Source organism: Pelecanus crispus, chromosome 7 (assembly GCF_030463565.1).
Source record: "Pelecanus crispus isolate bPelCri1 chromosome 7, bPelCri1.pri, whole genome shotgun sequence".
Classification (NCBI taxonomy): Eukaryota; Metazoa; Chordata; class Aves; order Pelecaniformes; family Pelecanidae; genus Pelecanus; species Pelecanus crispus.
In genome coordinates, this window is record NC_134649.1 from 36,688,132 (window position 1) to 36,714,025 (window position 25,894).

Genomic DNA, 25,894 nt, shown 5'->3' on the forward strand with positions numbered 1-25,894 from the left:
TACTGAATAGAACTACCCGTTAAAGACAGCAGAAGTTAAGGATGAAAAACGTCCTACGAGGAGTCGGCCCTCACCCGGCGCCCCCAAACTGAGGACGGGAGAGGTTGGCTGCCGGGGCCTCCCCACCCTCCACTCCCGCCGCACCCTCCCGGGCAGCGGAGCGCTGCTGCTGGGCCGGCTGTCCCGCCCGGCTCTTTCCCTCCTCAGCTCCTTTCCGCTTTCCTCCTCTCCTGAGGAGATGCCGAGGCCGCAGCGCCAGGACGGCCGGCGGGCGGGTGGAGCCCCTCACCTGCTCGAGCAGCCCGCCCGCCTGCCGCCGACGGCCGGTTCTGGCCCCGCCCTCAGCCACACGCCCCTCTTCCCTACCTTGTTTGCTTTCTCAAAACCACACCGGGGGGGGGGGGGGGGGAAGGAAGGGAAAAAAAAAAGCGAGCAGTAGCCACCCTCCCAGGAAAAGCGGCCGCTCCGGAGGCAGCAGCCGCTTCGGCCGCCGCAGAGCCAGGCCCCCGCCCTTCCTCCGCCCGCTGTAGCGCACCCACCTTCTCCCCTTGCCCACTCGACCTTTCCCGCCACCCATCCCTCTTCCCCCTCCTCCCTCCGCAGCCGCCTGAGCGCCGCGGACAATCCCCCTCTAATTGCTTTGCACCCTCAGCGAGGCCGTTGGCAGTAGCGGGGGGATTCGTGCTAAAATCTCCTGGGCGTGGGACTCCATCCCCCACAACGCCTCGCTGCGGCGGACCCCGCAGTGTGCGAGGAGCCCATTGGCAAAGCCGCTGCTCCGCGGGAAGCCTATCGCCTCCCCGCTCCTTGTGCGGGGCCGGCAACCGCTGCACACAGAGAGCGAGCGATGCGCGTCGCTCCCGAGCGTCGCCTCAGCCTCCGCCGCCCCGCTCGCAGCCGGGCAGAGCCATGAATCTGGGGTAAGGAGGGAGAGGAGGAAGGGACTCGCTGGGCTGGCAGCGAGAGCCACTCCCACCGGCTGGGCCGCGGCCCTGCCCGGGGAGGGGCTGCCCGGGAACCTGCCCGGCCTTCTCCTGCGGCTCGGAGGGGAGTCGCGCGGCCCGCCGGCGTTAAAGCGCCGAGGCGCTGGTAACGGGAGCGATCTGCGTGACAAGGCCGAGGCGTTAACGGGCCCTTCTCTGGGGAGGGCCCCGGGAAGGGGTCTGGAAAGCGGTCTCGGGGGGTGAGCTATTCAAAATGCCCTGTTTCAGCGGCGTGAGAGGACCGCCTGTGCCGTCCGTAGGGTGAGCGAGGCGTACAGCTTTCGGACCCAGCCGGTCGCGCCCCCTCAAGGCCGGGCAGCCCCCAGCGCGCCGGCAAGGGGCGGGGGGCGGCAGCGGCGCCCGTGGGCCAGCTCCTGCGTGACCGCGCCAGAACCCGAACCCCTCCCGCGGCCCCGCCGCCGGCGTTCGTTGCATCCTGCCCCACCGCCTCCCGCCGACACAAACCCTCTACAAAGCAGAATAGGTGCTGGGCTCGGCTTAGCTGCCGTATACTACTTGAACGGCTAGAATTACAGCTTCGAGCACTTCTGTGCTGCCATGTTAATTAGAAAGTTGCTTGCGAGTTTTAGATGTATTAGATTTTTTTTTTAGGTAAGCGTTATTTTGAGCATTACTCTTCATATTAGATTTCTCAAATTAACGCATGGAAGAAAGAAAAGCGTTTGGGTACTTCACACTCATACACCTAAACACTGCCAACTTTTTTCCTTAATTTAAAGGCTTATACTAACGTTTCTTCCACTTTAAAATGTGGACTGTTTTGCATAGAAGCACAATTAAAGACTGTTTCCAGAATACAGCCCCTCTTTGTGATCAGCGCTGGCATTCAGGGAGACTTGTTTAGCATTTTTTTGTAGCACGCAGTTTATATTGTTGGACTATTAAGCTCTTGAGGGAGGTGTATTGCTATGTATAACAATATAGAGTTGCACCTTCGGCGTGAAGATTTACTTTGTAACATGCAAATCCAAATTTTCCAGTATCAATAATAAAAATATACCCTCTTCAAGACCTGTTGATTTCTTTGTATTAAGTAATTTCTCACAAACGTAAAAAGCTGGGGGTAAAAAAGACCATCTGGACCAACAGTAAATACAGTGTTATAATTAAATACAATTGTCATTGTTATTAATGTAAAAAATCTTACTGTTGTCAGATTACTTAATATTTCAGATTCCACACCCTCTCTCTCTCTCATTTTGCAGAGATGGACTGAAGCTTGAAACTGAAGTGTTGGATGGAAAGCCTAGGCTAATTTTAGCTGCTTCTGGTATTTTTTTTTTTTACTCATTTATCTCGAGTAATCTTTAAAGCTTCTTCAAGTTAAACTGAAGATCCAAGCAATATGAAGCACAGCTTTATCGAAATACATTTCAAACTAGGAAGAATATTTGTGTATTGTTATTTACATATCCTCTTACCTACTGGCTTGTCACTGGTCTAGGTTGATACTGAACTTCTGAGTAGTTTGTCCACTGGTGAACAGCTGGCAAATAGTCTTGACTCTTTATAGCTTGTTTCTCCACTCATAAAAAAACCCTTAAGTACTATTACATATTGACTGACATAACTTGAGACTTTCCGTAACTTTATAGCACCTTATTTACCAAGGGAAGAGACCTGGTAACTCTCTGCTTAATTTACACAGAATCATATCATTACAGTCACATTTGTGACTTTAAAGCAGCTTTAGTATTTGGCAGTTGACGTTTATAATTTTCAGTAAGCAGTTTATTTAGGCCAGATTTCATTACTACCATCTGAGGTCAACTTTTTCAGTATATGTTCATAATTAAGCTTTAATAAATTCTATTTTTGTGATTTGTCAGATGTGTTTCTATACAAGCACAAGTCCACTTTCCCTTAACTGTTCTACATAGCAGTGAGGATACAGAAATTCTCTGTTTAATGCCCTCTAAATTACATTTCATTTTCTACATTTACCACACAGCTGTCTAATGAGGCATTATGAGATATTTTGAGTCACTAAGGAATACCAGTCTACTGGAAACAAAACCTTGCAACACCTCTAAAACAGCAGTGCTACAGCTTTCACTTTTTCCAACCATCATTAACATCAGCAGCTGGCTAGGGATAGTGTACATTCCAGAGCGCTCTAAGATAAAGCATTACCATTGACATTGAACTAGCCTTGAACAAGCAGTCTTCTTCAGGAATTAGCATATTTATACAACTGATATAAACAGCACTTCCTTGAATTGAATTGTATCAAAAATTGCATCAGATTGTATTACTTCTGAATTTCAGTTTTCTGCACTGTCAAATACTGCTCACAGTCTTAGGGGCTAGAGTAGGATCATTCTGTAGTAGCTTAAGCTGCTACTTGAGATAGTTTTTTCTTTTTACACAGGAAAAAAAAGAAAATAACCCATAAGCAGCACTTTGGAGTTCCCCATTGTGTATCTCCCCACTATGATGGTGAAGACCCTATTTATGTCTCTTTATCCTTTCCGCAGAGAAGTTGGATTTGCATAGCACATAGAATCCCGAAATAGCCAGCAAGAAGTCAAAAAGTGTCTTTTACCTACTCAGATGAGTGTTGAACGCTTGAGAACCCAGTGATAAAGATGGCCACAGAACACCCTTACTACTGAAATATTATCACGATGGTTCAGGATTTAATGCCTGTGTTTACAAGACAACAATTTAGCATACAATATTCATCTAGGTTGCAAACTATTAATAGTGTAGTTTTGCAGACTTTTAAGAACAGTGTTCCCCAATGTCTTTTAATTGGTAATGCAAAAAGAAAAAAAAAAAAGTATGGGTGCTACCAGTGCAGAATGTGCAACAACCACTGCCACAGCAATAATTGCATAGTGCAGCTGAAGAAGCCTTGTTTCCAACAGATGTGTTCCACTAAAATATCATTCCTACTATTTTCTCCCCCTTTTCCACTAGCCATTAGTGCAGGATTTCTTGTGTTCAGTACCACATTCCCTGTATTAATCAATATTACCATATTCTTTATTAATAAGTATTATATTAAACATAGTATATTATTTTTGAGACCACTACATCTCTGTGCATCCTTCTAGGATTTTAGTTAAAAGACTGAAGAGTATTTCAGGGCATACGTAAGGGGCACAGTAATGGATGTTGTGATTATGCAAGTATTGTTCCTTTAGGCTGTCAGTGATGGAGAGAGAGAATATCGTGTACTAAGGTGGGGTTGGATGCAGGGACTATCCTGGGAGGATGTGACACACAAAGCAATCTGAAAAATCACAAAAAGCAAACAATTAAAAATAAGCCATTACCACAGGGCGCTCTGAGAAACAGAATGAATAGCAGGGGAGGATCAGACTCACACAATAATTTTATTAGAGCTGTATAAAACTGGAAATAGTTACTGAAATATGTCTAATTTTTTTCTAACGTACTTTCGAAGTATGTATACTGAAATAAAAAAAAAAAGTAAAATAATACAATTGGGGCAGATGTTATGGGGAAAGTACTTCCCCCCTGCCTTACAAAAATGAGATGAATGTAACAGTTTATTAATAATTTCTCAAGATTGTTTTTCAGGAGGAAGTTGTTATTAAATACTTCTCTTATATGTTTGCATTTGTTTCCCAAAAGATAAATCAAAGCCTGCAATGAAGGTAAGTGGAAAAATTACTTTTTGTTAGAACGCACAAATTAACTAGTTAATTTAACAGAAATTTGAGAACACATTTGAACTATCTAAATGCTTGTAATCATTGATGTTTATGAAAGATAAATATGTATTTCTCAGGTTCATAATAGCTGTTAAAAGGGATGAATTAGAAGTTCTATGACTACTTTCACCTTTGCAAAATGCTTTAGTTCACTTTGCCAAGAAGTTACAGCAGCACAGGGAATCATCTAAATCAGAACTTTCAGAGACCTTAAGGTGCTGTATTCTCTTCCAAGGTATTCCAAGTACTTAAGAAGATACTTCATTAGTTTATACTGAATTAGTTTCTATTGATATAACAGAGAAGAAAAATGACACTTATTTTACTTGTTGCTTCAATCTTGTTTTCGTTTGTTACCCATGCAAATTTATTTCCTTATTTAATATTTGATGAAATCTTACTGCTTTAACAGATGGGTAATAAAGCCAGAGCACCTAAACAGGCATTGAGAATAAGGCATACTGGACATGTTCCAAGGTCAACACAAAATGCTTGTATCAAGCAGGAAAACTTAACAAAACCAAGGAGTGAATCAAGCTTATCAATGACAAAAGGCGAAAAACTGCAAGTTACTAAACACTCCTCACATGAAGCCGCAACTAAAGATCACTCTTTGATTTTCCAAAGAGATAGCACAAACAGATGTCCTGATTCAGAGAATCCTAATGTTAAAAAAAGTAAACAGAAACCTCAAAACCCGTGTGTATCAGGTGAAGACCTAAGAAGTTTGGTGTATTTAACACAAGAACAGCTTCAACAGATTTTGATGACACTAAAAGAAGGAAGTAGAAGCATCTCTGAGACTCATAATGAAAACCAAGAGGAAAGGGGTAAGATACCAATAGTTGAGTAAGTTAGTTTCATGGAAACAGAGCAAAATGTGAAAGCTTAACTTTGAATTCATAATTTAAATTTATTTGCAGGTTGCAGAGATGTTAGGAACCAAGCATTGATAATTTTAACAGTAAAAACTAAGGATTGCTTGATAGTATTGCAGTACTTTGAAGAGCAAAACAGCAAGCAATTCTGTCAACATTTCATGCAAAAAAGGAACCATTTTACGTTGGGGGAATAGACATAGTAGAACTGCACTGTACCGTTACCATTAGGAGTTGGAGAAAAAAAAAAGCAATACCTCAAAGAGATAGGCCTTTCTGGTTTTCTGAAGAGTTCAGGTCTTGCTATGTGTCTCAAGAGCAGTAGTGCCATTTTCCTCTGGCCTGAAGATGTATATGTATCTTTTTGCCTAACTGTAATATTACTGTTGAATAGTATTTTTTTTTCCCAATTCTTCTACTCAGAAGTGTAAGAACTATTGCGTATCTTCTTGTATTACATCCTTACTCCTGTTCGTGGACCTATAGAGGTGGTCAGCTCTTTGCTGCCAAGAACAAGACACACTGCAATTAAGTAATTAGAGTCCCAAAGTCTGAGCTCTTAGCCAAGAATTGTGTTTACTGTAAGTCTAGCATTCTAAAAATACCCTGTGATGTTGTCACTTACGTGCCTTAACCATACAAGCAGGGCTGAAAACAGTTTTGTTAAGGAGTGGGAAATTTGCAAATTTCTGCCGTTCTTAAAGTATTTACTCAATGCTGAAGAAAGTTCAGTGATCATATATATATATTTATATATATTTTTATATATTCTACCACAGCTACTAATGAGGCATCAGAGGAGAACATTATAGTGTTGCTCCAAAAAGCTTGTGAAGTTTCATCTGTTCCAGATGAAGCTAACTCTGATCCAGGCAGGAAACAAGAAGCATATCCGCAACCAGGACAGAAAGTTATGTATGTAGATCTGTGTTATTGTCTACAAAAATGGTATCTCCAATAAATATTTGTACTGTAATTCTTAATCACAGTAAGAATCTTTATAAATACTAATTAAAAAGTTACCTTTAAAATTAACAGATTAGCTTTTTAGGTAATTTTTTTCCCCCCTCCTTTTCTCTAGAAAGGATTCATGGAAACCTGCTGACATGTTTAGTACCTTGGGTGAAAGAGAAGGGGAGAAAGCCTTACTAGAATTTAGAAGGACCCAATGGAAGAAGGAATTAGGTACTTATGATACACAGAATATATTTTTGATCAATTTATTACACTCAGGATGCCAAGAAACTTTGTGTTCCTTATGCTCTTTTAAATTTCCTTATATCAGTGCAGTTGCTACAAATCGGGAAGTATATAGTTTTATATATATTAGTCTCCAAGACAGATTAAGATTCTTGAATTTCAAAATTTTATGCAAAGATTATCTATAACTTCTTGTAAAAATGCTTTTTAGCCAAATAAATATTACCACAAATAAATATATTCAGTTATGCCTCATACTTTAGGAGTTACTTGCCACTGATTTTGTCACATTCTGCCAGTAGTTGATAGCCATTATCATTAACAAATTGATTTGTTTTTTAATGGGAAAAGTGTGACCCTAATCTACAAGCATGACTGAATATACCAAATTGCAATTTGAACTTGAAACAGTTTGCAGTCTTGCCCCATCACCAGAATGTTTAACACAGTAGTAAATTCTCTCTGACAAATTAAGCTTTTTATGATTCATATGCAGGAGTGTTCTGTTTTGTTTTCAACTTGGATGTAGACCATCTGGTTTCAGAGTTTGATTCTGCATTGTCAGTAGCTTCCATGTGTAGTTCCATTGGTTTTAATAACATTACAGTATTCTAAGACGGGTATAATAAAATGGAGAGAATTGACATACTTGGTTATTTCTGTTCGTTTTCCCTTTTCCCGTGGGACATTGTTAAGCCTTCAGTGTTTTGTAGTCTTCTCAGAGTTTCCCCAATTACTTCTGCAGCTCTGGGCAGAAACTCAGCCACCATCCTCTTAAGAGCAAAGTCATGTTTAGACTGATGGGTCAGTCAATGGCGACTTACTCTTGTAGTCCATGCATTGCAGGGGGGTTTTTTGTTTGTTTTTTTTTTTTTTAAAAAACCCTGCTACAGATCTGTATTAGGAACTCTTACTAGAGTTTGGTTTTTTGAAGATGAACAGGTAGCACTGAAGAAGAAACTGAAAGAAACTTTGGAGGGAGAGGTGGGTTATTTCTGGGCAAAACCTGGCAATAACAAAGCCCATAAAGAGAAAGTGGAAACAGCTAACCCAGATCAGGTAAGGTTATCAATAAACACAAAAAGAGCACACAGTTTCTATAGCACTGTTCCAGAACTGTTCAACTTTTAATTCATACAAGATTTTTTTTTCTGTATGAATTCAGTAGAATCCAATCTCAGTGAGCTCTTTCATGGCATGAACTGCTGCAACTCCCTGTTGCACACTTACCTATCGCTCCAGTTTGTAGCTTCACAAATTTAAGATCTTTGTAGCATGAACAACCCATTCCTGTCCTTCCATGTTGATTCCTAACTAAAAGGTATAAATCTTTTCCAGTTTTGTTTTGAGGAATAGTCTCAAATGTAATTCCTGGTTATATAATTACTTACATTGTTCATGAGCTCTCACCTATATTTGATTGCTTGGATAATAAGGATAGCAATTTGACTTTGATTCTAACCTGCCCTTTTAAAAGTCAGCTGTCACTCTGAAAATGCTGTGTCAGATAAATATATTGTACTCAGATAAGACTGCTTCTCTAGCAAAATTGATTGCTGTTAAACAGAAGTTAGAGTTGTAAATTGCTGCTTTTTTTTGTGGCATATTCAGCATTCCTAGAAAAGTTACCACTCTGCCCCATAAGAATTTGTTTCAATCTACATAATTAAGAAATACTGGATATGAAATGCTTAGTTACAAGTTTTGGTTGAAGTTTTAATGTATAGCAGCTTCTAGAAGCATAATTTACTTGTTTATTATATGATAAGGGCTATTTAATACAAATAAAACAGGTGAGCTAAATAAGTCTTAAACAACAGTGGTCACTTTATTTTCAGACAGTGTTTCCAGCTGACTCAGTTATTACCACTGAGGAAAACTGTGTCTGTACAACTGCTTTAACCACAGAGGCTAATAAAGTTCCACTGAATGTTTCAAGCGCTCCAGCTGGACAGTCTTCTGATTTCAGTTCTTCTGACTTAGCAGCTGTCAATTGCACAGCATTTGTTTTAGGGGTAAGATTTTAAATTGCATGCAGTTTTTTATTTACTTATTTATTGACAACAGAGGTATATCTTCAGTAGTTCTTTTAAACCAGGAGAATTCAGTAGACCTTTTTGCTCTGCCTAGAGAATTGTGTCTGAATGAATGTTTATCAAAATACTAATGCTTTGAAGACTGAGCATTTTCAAGGCTGATGTGAGGAACAGTACTAGAGGTGTGAGCCAAAGTGTTACTTAGCTTTTTAAGTATGCATTAAAGAAAGAGAGAAGTGGGAACCTATGAGAAATAGAAGACTTTAAAAAAAAATATTGATGGCAGAAGGTTCAAGAAGTAATTTTGGAGTTATTGCTAGTAGGCACCGATTGAAGAGTGGCTTTTGTCAGGTAGCATTGAAAGTTCTCAGTTCTGAGTTTGTTAAATAATACAGATATCCATTAAGAAGCAGGAACCGAAGATAGTATCTAGAATTTACTTGAGGACAGATGACCGCTAATTAGATCATGATGCTGAATCTACCTGGAACACAGACTGAGCAGTGAACCATAGGTAGAAGGAAAGGATTTTTATTCATGATACATATAAGTAAGTTTTTTTGGAGTGAGAGGCTGATGGTTCAAGTTAGACTAGTATTCAAAGACTGGCTTATTTAGCATCTTTTTAACAACTGAAGCATTTTTATGGAGCACTCAGAGACTTGCTACAGCTACAAACTTACTTACATTTTTTTGTGCAAGAGAACATTCCAGTTATGCCTAGCAACTGAAGGCAAAGTTTTCTGCCAAGTCTTTACTGTGTAGCTAGACAAGTTACTGAACGTTTTGTACAAGGAAAAGACTAGCACTTACCTTGTTTCAGGAAGTTGTGCCGCAGGAACGACCTTTTAGTGCTTTGAAGCATGAGCAACAGAGGAAGTGGCTTGAAGAGCTGGACAAACAGAAGGAAGAAGCTAAGCTACGAAAAATAGAAGAAAAACTTAATTTATCAAAGGTATCTGTGGTTTAGAGGGACTTTTTGGAATAATAGAAGTTTTTCTCTCCATTTTTGTTCTAAGAAGTAAGAGATGAAATCATAGACCTAATGAAGTAAGTAGCGACAAAAGATATAATTACCTGCAGCACGGCCAGGTTTTCACCATAAGTCCATAGGACAGTCTAATCGAACATTCAGCCAGTAGCTGCTCCAGTATTTAGTGGCAGAGAACAGACTACCATCTGTCTGGTGTGTGATATTACAGTATTATTACTATACTTTTTTTTTTCCCCCCACCATTTTATTAAAGCACTAGGGTTTGGAAGGTGGTGTAGAGACACTGGCCAGACACTTTGTGAAAAGACATTTTCTATAGACTACGTAAGGAGATGAGAAAAAGAGAAGGAAAGTTGTAAACAACTGCAGTCTGTTACAGTGGTGTTCAAATCCTGTTTCTAAAAATATTCTTTTGATATGCATGTATGTGCACACATGTATACTCTTATGAAACTTTTTTAAACACTTGTACTCCAAAAAGTATTGAAGAAAATAGCTTTACCTTTTTTACCCTTTGGTTTTTGCAGGCTGTTGAATGTAGGTCTCTTGTGCTGGGTCTAGAAGGAAACTGTGGCTAATACAATTGCTTTGCAGGTGGAACACCTGAAGGGACTTTTAATACTGTCACTGTTGGCTAATTTAGTTAATATATCTTTTACCCCTGGAGGTTCTTCATATAGAAGCTGAATTCTTTCCTTTACATGTTACAATTTCTACTATATTAGTAGTTTTAAGGTCAATGGAATACTCTGCATTCTTATACAGCCTGATACTGACACACTCTTCCAAAGGCTGTTTGTCGTTTGAAGTGAAGAAACGTGCAGTGAGATTGTACTATTGCTAGAACCCAGATTTCCAAATTACCATGTGCAGCCTTAAACCCAGGATTATATCTTTCACCATGCATGAGATGTATTCACATCATGAAATCTTCTGTATTACTAGTGGATGAGAATCTTGGTTACCAAAACTTGATTGATATGAATGCTCATAGTCTGTGGCCTTCTGGATTAAAAGGCTACAGTTTTTACTGTCAAGTGAAGCATTTACAGCAATTACACAATTCCTAGATAGAAACACTTAGTTTTTAATTCCACAGTTTGTAGTACTAGCAGAGAGCTTTACTACCCACCCTCAAAAAAAACCCCTTGTTACCAGGGTTGGTTACATACCTACACACAACACTAGTTTTTTCGTTTCCTGAGTTGTTGAAGGAATCAAATTTCCTTTGCAAATTGAGCTTTGTAACTGTGAAGGGAACACAGCTATGAAAGGTTCCTTCATTAGCTGCCTTGGTTTTTAATTTGATAGCTGTACTGTGGGAAGATGGTTGCAGTCACCTATTGGTAATCTCACTTCCAGCCTTTTTTTGAAAGGAATTATGTGCACTTAATCTCGTTTTCTTCAACATTTTTTTTTCAGGTCTTGTGTTATGCTCTCAACCCTTCTGCTTATTGTACCATAGACTTGCATAAGAATAAAGTAGATTTTCCAACTACTCTGATCTGCTTCTGCATCACAGAGTATTCAAAGGGAACAAAACTCAGGGAACAGGAGGAAGAATTATTTGGATTCTTATTATCTGGACTATGATTTTCTTGCTTCTTTTAAAATAGGTGTGAAACACGTCTGACACAAGGGAATTTTTGTTTAAGGAAAGGACTCCCAGAAAGCTGATCAGATTAGATTAGATTATGTTAAGTTTTTTCCTGCAGAATCAAGTTTTGAGGCAGACATTCTCCAGTCCCTCTAGAGAAACAGTTCGTCTTTTAGTCAGAAGAGAAGACCTTTTCAGTACCTATAGCAAAAACAAAGGCCCCTTAAGTAAAAATCTTTTATTAGTGATACATTGGAATGTCCCAATTGCCAACACTGAGCCAAAAAGATAAACGTGGGTGGTACAGAAGAGAGTGTTAAACCCTGTGTCACTTCTACAAAAGTTTTAGGTACTTTGCTAGGATAGTAGTGGTGGCTGCTGCGGGTGGAAGAGATTTTGAAAGAAGGCTTATTGTACAATGGGCCTGTCTAGCTGAAAATAGGAGGTTAGAGATTAATATCTCTGCCCAAAGCACATTAATTCTGTTATTATTCAGAATTAAAATGGAGGGGGTAAATGTAGGACAGTATAAAAGATGCCACTTGTTCAAGACCAGCCTGGTTAGCTCAGTTGGTTAGAGCATGGTGCTAATAATGCCAAGGTCACAGGTTCAATCCCTGCTCACTGCAGGGGGCGTGGGCTCGATGATCTCTCAAGGTCCCTTCCAACCCAAAGCATTCTATGATTCTATGTTACTAGAGAGAGAATATGTACACAACAGGAGGAGAGGAGAGGAGAGTATGGCAGAGTGGACAGGGTACTGACCTCTCAATCAAGCAGTTCCCAGAATTATTAGAAAAATGATGGAATGGAATGGTAATATAAATTGGAAAAGCAGTACAAAAAAAGCCTGAATCCATGTTAACTCATTTTTTTTATTTTTCGATTTATTTTTTTCACTTTCTAATTCTTCCCCCCCCACCCCCCCCCACCCCGAAAATATAAGTAGCAATATGTTTTTGCTGACCAAGTATATGGATCAGCAGTATAATTTCTGATCTGACTTGCATTTTAAGCAACAGAGAGAATTCTGTTTTCATATTTAGGGAATTAACTACTGTCTGTATTGTAGCCCCATAACAGAGCTTTTCGAATGTTCCTGTTTTACTAAATGTGTATTGTCTGTTTTGTTAACCATGCTTTATAGAAACAGTGTAATTGAGTGAGTTTCTGATTTTTTTGTTGCTTCCTATTTACTTAGGCTGAAGAGCATGACAGATGGGCAATGCATTTTGATTCCTTAAAGAACCACCTTAATGCTAATGCACAACACCCCTTAAATGGAATGTACGAAAAGCAGCCTGAAAGTCTTTGCCTGTCACCTGACCCTAAGGCATTGACTACTTTTATTCACCCTTTTTCACCTGCAGCTTTAGGCAACCTCATGCCGTCAAAGGTGGGAAATGCAGAAAAAGCTGCTAAAAACAGTGCTTTGGAACACAGTCAGAAAGTCAGGTGAGTGAGCTTTGTAAGGATGATCGTCTTTCCCAGACTACGTTTCTGATACCTCCTCAGAAATTAAAAAAAAAAATTGAATAAGATTCTTTAAATCTGATCTTTAGATCTTACTAATTTGGCTTTTGGTTTTTTTCAGAAATACCTGTTGTTTCACTTTTGAAAGACACAAGTGCTTCCATTGTTCATTAATAAAACTTACTGCAAATAACCTTACTTTGTTCCTTAGTAAAATTAATTTCACAATTGTAAATTAATACAATGCAATAACCTCAATATGAAGATATTACTTGAAATCTAACTGGTTCTAATTAAGAAAGGCTTTAGAATTATTTTCTTATGATTAAAAACATTTACATGTTTCTTTGTTCATAGTTTCCTCCGTTCAATGACAGCTCTCCTGGACCCTGCACAGATTGAAGAGAGAGACAGGCGGCGGCAGAAACAGTTGGAGCATCAGGTAGACTTCTGGTTTACTAACACTATTTTAATGAGAAGAAAGGATGAAAGGTAGTGTTGTCACATGAATAAAGCATGAGATTTAATACCAGAATCCAGTGAGGTACTTGACTTTTATGCTTCAGATTACATGTTTACAGTTGTTTAACAGTATTTCATTCAGTTAGACTCTACAGTTTTCTTTTGTTTGTACAGAGATGATTGCACTTCTGTAACTGAATTCTTGCCTCAAAAAATGTACAGTGCAGTCTTTAGAGCCTAGTAGGTTTGTGTGCATTTTTCTTCAGACTCTGCCATCATCAGGAGGACTGATATTTACAGGTACCCACTCCATGAATCTTTAAATTTTTATCTACTTTACTGTCATTTACATTACTTCTGTGTCACTAACTGAATGTATATCTGCATGATGATGTCTCTAGCACAGTGTAAAGAAGCCTTAGTATAAATGTACTGAGCCTGTTCTGGTCAAACTGTTATTCTGCTAGATCGGAATACTAGCTTTCAGTATGTAAGGTAAAAATCAGATCACCATTTCTTTACAAGAAAAACAAAAGCATTTTTGAAAACATAAAAAAAAAGGAAGGCAGCTACCTCTCTTGTGAGAAGTTAAAAGAAACAAAAGTGTTTGAAAGAAATTGTCTTGATTTTTTTTTTTTTTTAAATTTGGTCCAAATCCAATTGTTATACACATTGTATGGAAGTATATGAATATATAGCTTATCATACCTTTAATGTCAGATCTTTTAATTTTCCTTTTTTTCTGATATTACTAGAAGGCAATAATGGCTCAGGTAGAAGAAAAACGGAAGAAGAAGCAACTGGAAGAAGAGCAGAGAAAATGGGAAGAACAAGAGGAAGAACAGCGCTTAGCACGAGAAAAAGAACAAATGCAGAAACAGTTTGAAGAAGATATGCTGAAACAAAAACAAAAGGAGGTGGTGTTTTGCATTTTCTTTAGCGCAGATAGTCTGTAATAATACTGGATTTTGAGGAAAATGGTTCTTGTTCTTCACCTTCAAAATGGTGTCGCCGCATCATTTTGAAAATTAAAACTATCTGAAATTTAGATGTTTGAAACCAAATTCTGTTTCCTCAGTCAATAAACTCGTAACACCATATGAGTTTAAGGCAGGTTTCTTTTTTTGGACAAGGGCTTTTTAAGGAAGAGAAATGGATAAGAACTGGCAAAAATGGAATTGTAGTTTTAGATAATGCAGAAACATGCATTTTTAAATGCAAATTCTAAATTTAAAAAACCCCTCCAAGTATGTGATCCAGTTATTGTTGTTGGTAACTTGATGCTTTTAAGATGCTTCAGTACCATGAACTTTATCTGAGTGGATGTGCTTTCACTCTGGATTAAAGATTTTTCCAAATATATTCTGGAAAAATGATTTTAAAAGTTGTTCATGTTCGAGAGCTTTCTCCTCTGTAACTATTGCTGAGCTTTACATATTCCTTTCATATAAAAGTTAAATCAAAAGTAACATTTTGACTTTTGGTAAGTACAAATTTTGCATTTATATACATTCTTACCTGTTACAGAAGAGTCTGTAGGAGGTTAAAAGACTTGTCTGATGTTTTAGTCTTCCTTTTGGCACAGTAGCAGCTATTACTGTTTGCTTCATATTTGGAACAGTAGCGGAATTCCATGATGTCATAAGACAGTGCGATTCCAAAAACACAGCCGCCTCTAAAACGTGCAGAAAAATGGATCCCTGATTTCTCAGTGTTTTCTGGACAGAAATGTATAGCATCTGCCTGTAGATGCTAGAACGAACTGGTAAAAAATAGGGAAAGTCATCTTTCTCTGTAATAGCTCAGCTCCTTCAAAACATATTATGCTATCAGTTGTGTTTCTTACCACCTGCAAATGCTGTAGGAAGCGGGGATGAGATGGTAATAGCAGTCTGGAAAGGAGATTTTCCTTGGCCCAGTCTCCTGCACCTTTAACCTGCTGAGCCTGGAAACTGTAACCCTCATATTTAGGAATGTTCTGCCTTTCTTAGGGAGGCTTCTACTGTCTCCTTTCTGTGGAAGTAGGAGGAAGGTGGGTTTTTTAATTCTTTTTATTTAGGCTTCTTTTATTTTATTAAACCACATGATCTAGGAAGTCATAGATGGCTGAAATCAGATTATGTTTAAGAAAAGATGAATTTATTACAAAGGAGATAAATATCCAAATAACTTTGAGGATAAAAGTTACCTGTTACATATTGCATCTACTCAACTAGTTTTGTTTTAAAAAGAAAGGCTTTACTCAAGAATATATGTAAACTTGAGGATTATATGGAGATTAAATAATCCTATTTATTCTCCAAATAAATGATCACATGTATTTACTTTTTTTAAAGGAACTCGTGACTCTTAAAACAAATGAGCTTTATCAGACAATGCAGAAAGCTCAAGAATTAGCACAGAGATTAAAACAAGAACAGCGCATTCGAGACTTGGCTCAGAAGGGACATGACATCTCAAAACTTCAGAAGAATCTTGGTGGTGGTAAGTACAAGTCTTTTCACATTCAGTTTGCCTATTCCTTTGGTGTTTGCATGCAAGTTGGTGGTGGTTTTTGTTTTGGTTTTCTTTCCCCCTTCTGCATTTGGGTCTGAAATTGCTCCTGTGCTTCACAAACTGAATTTCATTTCAGCTTATTTAAAGAGCCTTCCAAACAAATATCAGTGTTAACTAATATGGAGAATATTGTATTTTAGTAAGCTTCAAATACTATATTGCATAAAGGAAGAAATATAAAGATATTGTCAGGATTGTATAGGGAATATTCAGACTTATGTGCTGTCAATATAGATTTGCAGTGAAAAAGGGAGGGTATTAGGATCTGAACCATAGTTCTCAGTCTTGCTTTGAGTTCTAAACCACAATAGTGTCATAACTTGATAGCATGGTTTAACTGGAACATATGTTACTAAATTGAACAATTTTACTTACTTCTTTCTATGTGATACAGAATTTGAAAATTGTAATACTGACCTTTCACATCAAAGTCACAATTTTTCTGATGACATTAAGAGCCACATTGATCAGCAGACTTCTCCTCGGAAAGACACTGCTGTACAGACAGGTATGCAGCCGTTAAATTTAATTACTCTGATGGAGGAAGTAATTGATGCCTACTTAAGAGGGACAGTAGAACAGCATATTGGTGAAACTGAGCTATAGGGCCAAATCAGTGTCATTCAGAAAGGAATAAAACTAGAAAGAAATACTTGGATAGACACAGGCATGTTGGAATATTACAATATATCACTGTATTCTTCTAAATAAATTATATGTCTGTATATTTGATACTTACCAGTTACAGATTCAAATCACCCAGTCTGAAATACAGCGTTGACTTAGAGTCATGGTCACAAGCCATGTAGGACTAAATTTATTAATGTATTTAAACATATATTTGTAGTAGTCTTCAGTGTGAATGTTCACAGGTTTACATAACGTGGTTTGGTTATCGAGCAGGGCTGGGCTCCTAATGAATCCTTGAAAATACTGGTAGGAACATTATCAATAATTCTGGAATTAGAAAACTAGATTTATTAGAAAATGAGAGCTTACATTCAAATGTTTAGAAGAGCTTTCTACAATTCTTAATAAATACCCAGATGCAATTGCAGGTCCATCTAGATAGACTACTTTCCAGTCTTTATCTTGATTTTTGTATCACACCATTAAAAAACCCAGATCAAACTTGGTCTGCATCTATTAATGTTGGAGATGAGGTGTGAATGAGCAGATTCAGTGGAAACTTACAGTCACTTTATGCCTTGTATTTAGAAATTTATTAGCTTCTTATCACTTGTGAAGTAGAAGCTTTATTTTATTTCTATTTGCTTAAGTAACAATTAATATTTTTGGTTTTGACAGCGCTGGTAGAAATTTTACATGAATTTGGAGAGTTTACAAATTAAATAATGGTTTTGTGTATGCTCCTTAGTAAAGAAAGAAGCTGGATTGTGAGTAATTGAAAAATTGAACAAAATACTTCCATTGGAAGACAAGGATTAGGAAAGTGAGTTATTCCCAGTAGCACTGTGAATATGACCAAACCATCAGCATACTGGAAAGACTAAACAGAAGCTGTGTTTTGCTCTTTACCATTGGGTACCATGACAGAAATAGAATTCTACATTTTAAAATAATAATAGTTTCATTTTACATAAATTATTTTGCTTTACAGTGACTTAATTTTGTTGTCCAATCTTTTTTTCCCCTCCTTACTGAGTTTGCTTCTACTAGTCCTATCTATCTTCCGCATCAAAAAGAATAAAAAACATTATAAAATGGTAACAACCAATTTTTGAATAAAATCAGTAATGGTAGATTGATACACATACAAAAGTCAAACAAGTCATTTGAATAGCTTAGACTTGGAGTTAATTTTTTTTTTTTTTTTAGATGACTTTAATACTTCAGCATACACTGAGTCAGCTGAGGAAAGAACTGTGTGTTGCACATCGCCTGATATTTCCATAGAATATAAAGAAACCTCTAGCAGCAAGAAATACCAGAAGGAAGTAGAGTATATAGATAAAAATAAAATTTCAGGAAAAGAGAATGGTGGCATTTACAGTGATCTATACGAACAATATGCCAGAAAAGAAAGACACATTAAGCCTTCAGAAAAATACAGCAAAAGACCTGACTGGAACATAAACAAGCCTGGGAAAAGATACATTCCAGCATCAGAAAGATACCCTAAACAGCTACAAAAACAAAGGGAAGAAAACAGAGTAAGACGACAAATGGAGCTGCTTCAGCTGGTAGAAAGAAATACCCCTGGGAATCTCTGCCCAAAAAAAGGTGGTTATTCAGACAGGTCTCCTTCACCTCACGAAGAAATAAATATGAAGAATAAGGGACATAGAGTCAGAAAGGTAACTGTTTGGTCTTTAACAACAATGGTGTGTATTTTTAAGACTTGTTTCACACAGTTTTGCCTGGATGTGAATGCAGCTATGTAACTCAAGCATTGACAATTTTCCTATTACTACCCTTTGTGTAAAGAATGGTATTACAGCATTGTTTCATTCTTCATGATCAGAATATATTCAGATTTTGTGACTTAGCTTTTAGTGTTATTTCAGTCTGCCAAAGTGTTTATTCTCTTTCATTTATTCATTATCATCAATTCATTATGTAAACAAGGAGCTTGATTGAAAGCAGTGTGCAGGATAGAATGACATCACTGACTTGCTCTTTTTGGTCCAGTCATTATGTTGTGGTGATGGTTAAGGTATAGGAGTACCTGTTCAAGAAAACAATCTTTATTTCTGCAAAGAATATGGATTACTGAGGATGTACTCTGTTGTCATAAAAATGCATCCTTCTTAGAGGAGTAATTTCTTCTCCATTTGCAGTAAGCATATATCTGTATAGCTTGTGGATGGGGGAAAAAAAAATTCGTTTAAAGAAAATACTACCAAATATGTTCATGCCTTCTCTCTTCCCCTCCCCCCCTTGCTTGCTCACTCTCTGTATGTGTATATATATATATGCATGTGTATGCATAAACACCTCACTTTCTCACACCTTCCAATAGAAAAAATCTGGTGTAGAAAAGGTAGCCACTTCACTTCTGTTTAGCCATTTGTCTGCTGTGGCTCCATACACGTACTTTAGAAGCTGTGGATGTTAAAAAGTATCTTTAAAGATTTATTAATTTGTTAAACTGAGTTTGTTGGTTTATTTGAGCTTACTGGTAAATCTAAGTTTTGTGCTTACGGTATTGAAAGGTAAATGTTCAAGAATTTTGTACCTGAGAAATGGGGCAATGAATTTTAAGCAGATTTTTAAGATAAATAAGCATTATCTGATACCATAAGAAGCATGGCATACGTTAATATTTTTCATTTAAATAGAAAACTTCTACTGACTGTATCTAGAAACACAACCTTTCCTTTAATAATCATTGTCTTGGGCTGAATCTTTCAGGTTTATAAATGCAGCTTTCCAAGGTCATTGGAAAATACAGTATTTTTGATAGTGCTTAGAGCTGCCGAAGACACAGAAAATTGGAGCAAATCCTCCTGTAATTTGTTTAATATAGTTCATAGACACTATAAGTCTCTTTAATGCAACTCTTTGATAAATACCTTTGTCCTGAACCCAGGTCAAACAGTTCTTTTCGTATTTCATAACAAACTTGTCTTGAAAAATGAAAGCTTTTAATATAAAAATTGTGGAGCTTTTTATTTTACTTTTGACTTTCTTGGTTTTCTCCTAGGATAAACAATTACATAAGAATCATTTGAATGGAGAAAGGTACGTCAATACTCTGCATTAATGAAATGTATACAAACATTAATAGTGAAATATACGTGCTTTTCTTTCCTGATTTTTAATTTTTTAAAAAATAATTTAGATGCCTTTCTCTGCTATTAAAAATACACAAGACCAAACTGCAGGTATAAAAGCACAGTAAATGTGCAAAAGTCCAGTCCTCTGAGGATTTTTTGTCTCTACTGTTTGAGAAAGTTAATCACATTACTTAAGTATTGTTTGGATTTTTTTTAACTGAAATTGTTTCATACAGATCTGAATCGCCACCTGTTCCAGCAGTTAAGAACAGATTACACCAAGTGCAACAAAAACAGATACATGCTTCTAATTTCCTGGTGCATAACAACAATAGTAGAAGAGAGAAAAATATCAAGACAGGTACACAGCAGAGGAGCTCCCCTCCTCCTGTTACAGAAGCTGGAAGACCTCCCTCTTCACAATTTATTCCGTATGTTCGAACAAATGAAGTATATCATCTTGATCCAGATGCACCAGTGACTAGACCTTCAACACATGACCCACAGTATCGACAGTTTAATGGTACTGAAATGTATTGTGAACTGATTCATGTAGAAGAGAAAAAATGTTACAGTGATTTAGTTCGAAGTGCTACAATTTACTCAATTTGGTATTTTTTTTTTACTGAATTTTGCAGTAGTCCATGTGTATCACAGCACTTTACAGAAAGCCTATGCAACCAAATGATACTCTGTATTAACCCCCCACCCCTCAAAAGTTTAAAAAAATCAAAAAAGCAACAAAATTTCTTATTCTTTTATCTGTCTTTTTTGTCTGTTTAATTAAGTATGATTGCACTTCTCTGGTATCATTGTATGTAGATTTGGGTTTAGGAATCTTAAGTGTTGTTTGACTTAAAAATAGCAATTGTAATCTAATAGCAACCAAAACCTGATTTTCACAAGCTGTGAAAATCTACTGCTTCAAGATTAAAACAAAACTGATAAAGAGTATTGTTAACTGATTTGATATACATTTACTTTTAGATTCTTACCAAACGCCACGACAGATTTTTAGCTCTGATCACGTTAGAGATCCTCTTCTAAATCCTGATGTAGTTAAAATCAGAGAGAGACAACAAGCAATTCTCAAAGGTTTGTCAGAATTACGCCAGGTAAGCAAAAATTTATTGGATAAACATATATGTATGTATGTACTAAAGTCAAAATGAAGACTGCAAACTATTACATAGTTGTAAATATTAGCCTTTAATTAATTTCTCCATCATATGAGGTAAATTTTGGGCCCTGTCTTCTACTTTTGTTCCATCTTACTAATTTTGCATTTCATGCACTCCTTTCACCTTTGGACTGTCCTTAGGGAGAGACTATGGACTGCTTAGTCCTTAGACTAGCTGTGAAACACTGGAGTACCTGAGAAAACTTGAAACCAAGAGGAATGGCTTTATTTAGTCTCCAGGTTTTGATACTTAGGGTTGCTTATAAGAATGTTTCAATTTCAAGGGGAGAAAGAATAATATTTTAACAAAACACTAGAACCCTTGTTAATGAAATTTCACTTCTGCATTTCATGGGTAAGCCAGGCATGACAGAGCAGTGTGGTTGGTGCAGAAGAGTTAGTGGGGTGGTAGTCATGTGTTGGTCCTGGAAGAATACTGTAATTTGCAAATTTGAAGTGTGAACACTTACAACATCCTTCCAAGATAGCTATTCTTTTGTTAACATGTGAAAGTAAAATTCAGGATTTGTCAGTCGGCCAGATTTAGTAAGTGAATATAAAATGAAATTTAGTTTAATACTACACACACAAGAGCTCCTGAGACAAAAGCCTTTACAGCTAGTAACTGTGAAGTTACTTATTTTCCTGATCGGAGTAAGAGTAGCAGGAAAAATACTGTCAGGCATCTAATTATTAAAACATGAGTGAATTTGATACTCCACCTGTGGGCAACAAGGTGCGTCCCATAGCAGATTCAAGCTGCAGGACTGGACAATCACACAAACAGTTTCATTTTATGCTTCTAAATGGCCTGACAGGGAACTACAAGACAAAAAAAAAAATTTACTTTTTGGTTTGCATTTTTTTCTTGAAGAACACTAAAGATAAACATGTATTGGTATCTTCCCTTGTTTTTGAATGGCTCCATACTAAAAGGACTTTATTGCTAGCAGCACTACTTATTTTTCTTTGCCTTAAGGGAGAAAAATTGCATAAATGATGAAAATAAAGGAAAAAAAATCTGACAGACTTAAGTACAACAAAACTACCAGTAGTTAACACTATTATTTACCTGCTGTGCTTTAGAAGGACAGAAGTTCTGCCATGCTTACATCATGCTTCAGTAGGAGGTAAATCCCTGATGCAAATGAAGGGTCATGGCTCTCCCCAAGTCATTAAGAAAAGTTGTGACCCAAGAACACTTGAAAGGTTGCCAGTTTCTAATGGCTTCCAAATAGGTTTGACTGGATCTGGTCTTCCCCAAGGCTCGTTAACCTTTTTGTTAAAGATCTACAGCTGTTAAGTATTTTGTACTCAGGCTTCATTTGCCAGTGGTATTTTGGTTAAGAATGAAGCCAGCTTCAAAACACAATTTGATCCCTGTGCTTGCTGAGGTGAACAGAAGCCATGGATATTTAACATTCAAGGTGATAATATCCATGTTGGCAAACTTACGAGACAGGAGCTTAGGGACATTTTTGATGCATAGTATATATTCAGGTCTTAACAGTGGCTAAAAACTAATCTTAAGGTTAGTCTTTCAGTGGACCTTGGTTCTGGAAGAGAGTTAACTTAAAACGTGCAGAGTTCTTTTTTAAATAGCCTAGCAGCTGCAGAACACATTTAGGAACTGCTGAACTTTGGTCTATCTTTTACATCTAAGTATTGTATATTCCTACAAATGACACCTGTTTAGCATCAGTTATTTCACTAAGAAAGGAAGAGTAATGCAATATTTTGTATGAAATACAATTTAGACAAAGAGCAGAATTTACTTTTTCTATTTCAGAAGATAATCTAGTTGGTTTTTAAAATTATAACCCAACTAGGGTGCTAGATAAATACAGTCAGGCTGTTTTGGTAACAGTCAAGCTGAACTGGCTGACCCATGGCAGAGACTAGTGAAAACACAGGGCAGATGAGGGCCTTCCTCTGCCAAAGGAAGGGCAATTCTGTCATTGCGTTTGTTACACAACAGCAACTCTGAGACGCGATATTGTTGTTTTCTCAAAGTTGTGCAAGTTTGGGTGCTAGGTGGTAATTCCACAAAGCTAACACACCTACCAAAGTTTTCTCTAACTTTTATACAATTAACACACCACACCTATCTACATAATCATTACATTAGCTACGCATTCTTGTCTCTTACTGGTTCTTATCTTCTTCGCTTAAATTTAAAGGTGCAATTTTAACTTACTACGAATGCTCTAGGAGAGCGTGGGGGGGTAGTCTCTCTAGTTGTCAATTGAGTCCGTGGTTGCGATCTCCCCCTGCCAAAATTACCTTTCTCCTACTTTCCTTCTTGGCAGATCTTTAGTAACTCGTCATGGTTGACTTAGTCAACCTTGTGTCCTGTTCCTGGACAATTTTCATTAGCAATCTATTAACCAAAAAAAGCTATAGATAGGGTAGGGCTTTACAGTGGACACTCTATAGCAGCATCAGTTTTGGATAACAAAAAGTGAGTGAAAGTAGGCAGCTGCTGCTTCTGGAAGGATGCAAAGTGAAGTCTAACAGGCTGAAGCCAGTTCTGCATGCCCTCCCCGCTTCTGTGCCACCAGGAATACCTAAATTGTTGTACCTGCTGGCTTGCATCAGGGCTATACTGGGCTACGCCAGCAGCCTGCAACCCTTAGCTTTGAGAAAGGTCTTGTAACTCTGAGGAAAAAATACCATAGAAACTTTTCCTATTTTTTTGTGTCTCTGTGTGTGTAAACAAACTTCCTTGATACCACATTACTTCTGACAGGTCTAAAATGGGTAGAGACCAAGGGGCCAGCTGTATCAATACATACAATCCTATTAATTACAGTACAAAGACTTACTTCAGATTTATGGTTGTACCTGCCATAGCTCTATAGTATTACTTCTCACATAGCCAAGGATACACTCCCAGGAGTTCTTTATTACAGGTTTTCTGCATTGTCTAGTACTTGCCAGAGCCATTAACAAAGCAGGAACTTTTACCATTTAAGCCTCAAGCATCTGACACTGTTCTAGTTCAAATGGTAATGCTGTCCTTTATCTGAGACTATAACCTATGTTAAGACTAAAAGCTGGTACCCATCAAGGTTTTGGGTTTAGCCTCATACAAGAGTATACTAGAATACCACAAATGTAGTGCCAATGCACAGAGTGAGCGAGTTAAATTTAATACAATGGAAAAGTCCTTTTTGCTCTGCACAGTCATCCCTGGAAACTGGAATGGCTTCCCCCTCAGTCACAGTTTGTTTTTTGCAGAAGACAGGAAATCTTGAGTTGCGTCGCTACTGAATGTATTATGTTGTACTGCTTTGTTTTTTTTTTTAAAGTTGCATATTTAAAAAGTGTTGAGCCTTAACAAGTAATTGTTTTAAAATATGAAACAGTGACACGTTATTCGTTCAGGCTGCATGAGGAGGACGGAACATTCACATTTATATTCGATTTATTTCAGGGCCTCCTGCAGAAGCAGAAGGAATTGGAGACTGCTCTGATTCCCACCACAGCTCAAGAAGAGAACTTTTTTCCGCCATTTTGAGAGAGATAGATATGAATGTTCTGAATTCTTAAAATGTAAAGGCACAGCACTTTGTTTGCTACTGTAATTAATTATGAACCAGCTCTTTTTTAATGAAAGAATTAAATTATGTGAATTTTGATAGATTACAGGGTCATGTCGCTTTTCATATTGAAGATACATTAAACGAATGATGGTCTGTCTGTTTAGACTGGTCTTCATGCTACCTGAAGATATGTAGCCCTTTAATATAAACCACCAAAACACTGTATAAAAATGTTACATGGGGTTTTGTAGAATGCAGTGTATGCATTTTGATAAATAAAAAGATGAAGATGTATGCTGAATGGCTTGGGTAGACTTTATTGGTATTTTTAACGATATGAAACTGCTTGTACTTAAGTATTTGGACAGCTTTTAGGTTTTGACAATGTATATTAACTCAAGTGATCCCAGGTTTTAAGACCACAGAAGTGCTGACTATAAACACATATAAACACCCACCCCACCCCCAATTAGAACAGGATAGCAGCACTTAACTTGATAGTGGGCTGGGCCCTAAGGCAGTAGAACTCACTTTAAGGACATTGTCTTATACACAAAGTCTGAACAGCTCAGTATTCAACCCTTCCGCTCAGAATTAAATGTTTACTTTCAATGCATTTACTTTTAGTCTCCAAAAGATAGGATAATCTAGGCTAAAACCGATTCTCTTCTAGATCTCTGCAGAAGAGGCATAGCCTGAATCCATGTTGGTTGTTTGGTGGTATCACATGCTGAATCCCACAGAACCTCCAGAGATCCCGCCCAGCAGCTGCTGCTCTTAGGTGTAACCTGCACCTGAAGGTAGCAGTGAAGGGAGCAAAGGTGCCCTCTTGCATGTGCATACCAAAAGTCATGCAATAGGTGAGCCTCTGCACGTGATGGTGGAGGTGGTAGAAGAGTTCTTCACAGAATCTATTAAAATTTATTGATAGGAGTGGGGTGTGGGGGTGGTTTTTTTGGTTTGTTTTTTTTTTTTTTTTTTTTTTTTACAAAAAATATTTATTTGCCATGTTTCATGGGAGAGAGGGTAACAACTGCTACAGTAGTCTAGTACTGGTTTTCTTAATCTAAACAAATAACTGTTAATAGAAGGAAAGACATTCAACTGTCTGTGGGGTTGGTTTGTTCTTTTTTTCAAAAGCTACCTTTTTTTAACCCAGTAATATCTTGTGAGTTTGGAGTCCTACGGTTTCAAACACTGTCATCTGGTACTAAACCGCATATCCTACGTAAAAGCACTAAAATCAAATTACAAACAGGAAAAAAAAAAAACCACCACACACCACACCACACCCCACCACACCACAACCCAATCCCATGACTGTGAAAGGGCTAAACCTCTGACAATACCTGACTCAGATAGTTTTAGTTATTTGCAGAAGCAGAGTCGATAAATAGGACAGATATTTCAAAGAATGTGACACCTTCTCTGACACAATTAAAACAGATCTTAAGCTCGTTAGGCTTACTAAAGCCCTGATAACATAGACTCAGGACACCTATGCCAAGATGAGCACTCAAGGAACTGGTTTCGTAACATTCCAAGG

General features: G+C 37.7%; 1 protein-coding gene across 1 annotated transcript; it reads left to right on the forward strand.

The window, feature by feature from the left end:
* Positions 1–909: 909 nt before the first annotated feature.
* On the forward strand, positions 910–24,528 carry CCDC66 (coiled-coil domain containing 66). The gene is made up of 19 exons (XM_075713780.1): positions 910–920; positions 2,210–2,274; positions 4,608–4,630; positions 5,100–5,517; positions 6,345–6,480; positions 6,647–6,750; positions 7,700–7,824; positions 8,604–8,780; positions 9,625–9,756; positions 12,594–12,847; positions 13,223–13,307; positions 14,083–14,244; positions 15,664–15,811; positions 16,269–16,391; positions 17,723–18,201; positions 19,551–19,588; positions 19,860–20,146; positions 20,611–20,738; positions 24,240–24,528. The coding sequence occupies exons 1-19, from the start codon at positions 910–912 to the stop codon at positions 24,321–24,323; spliced, it is 2,979 nt and encodes a 992-aa protein (XP_075569895.1). The 3' UTR covers positions 24,324–24,528.
* Positions 24,529–25,894: the final 1,366 nt, after the last annotated feature.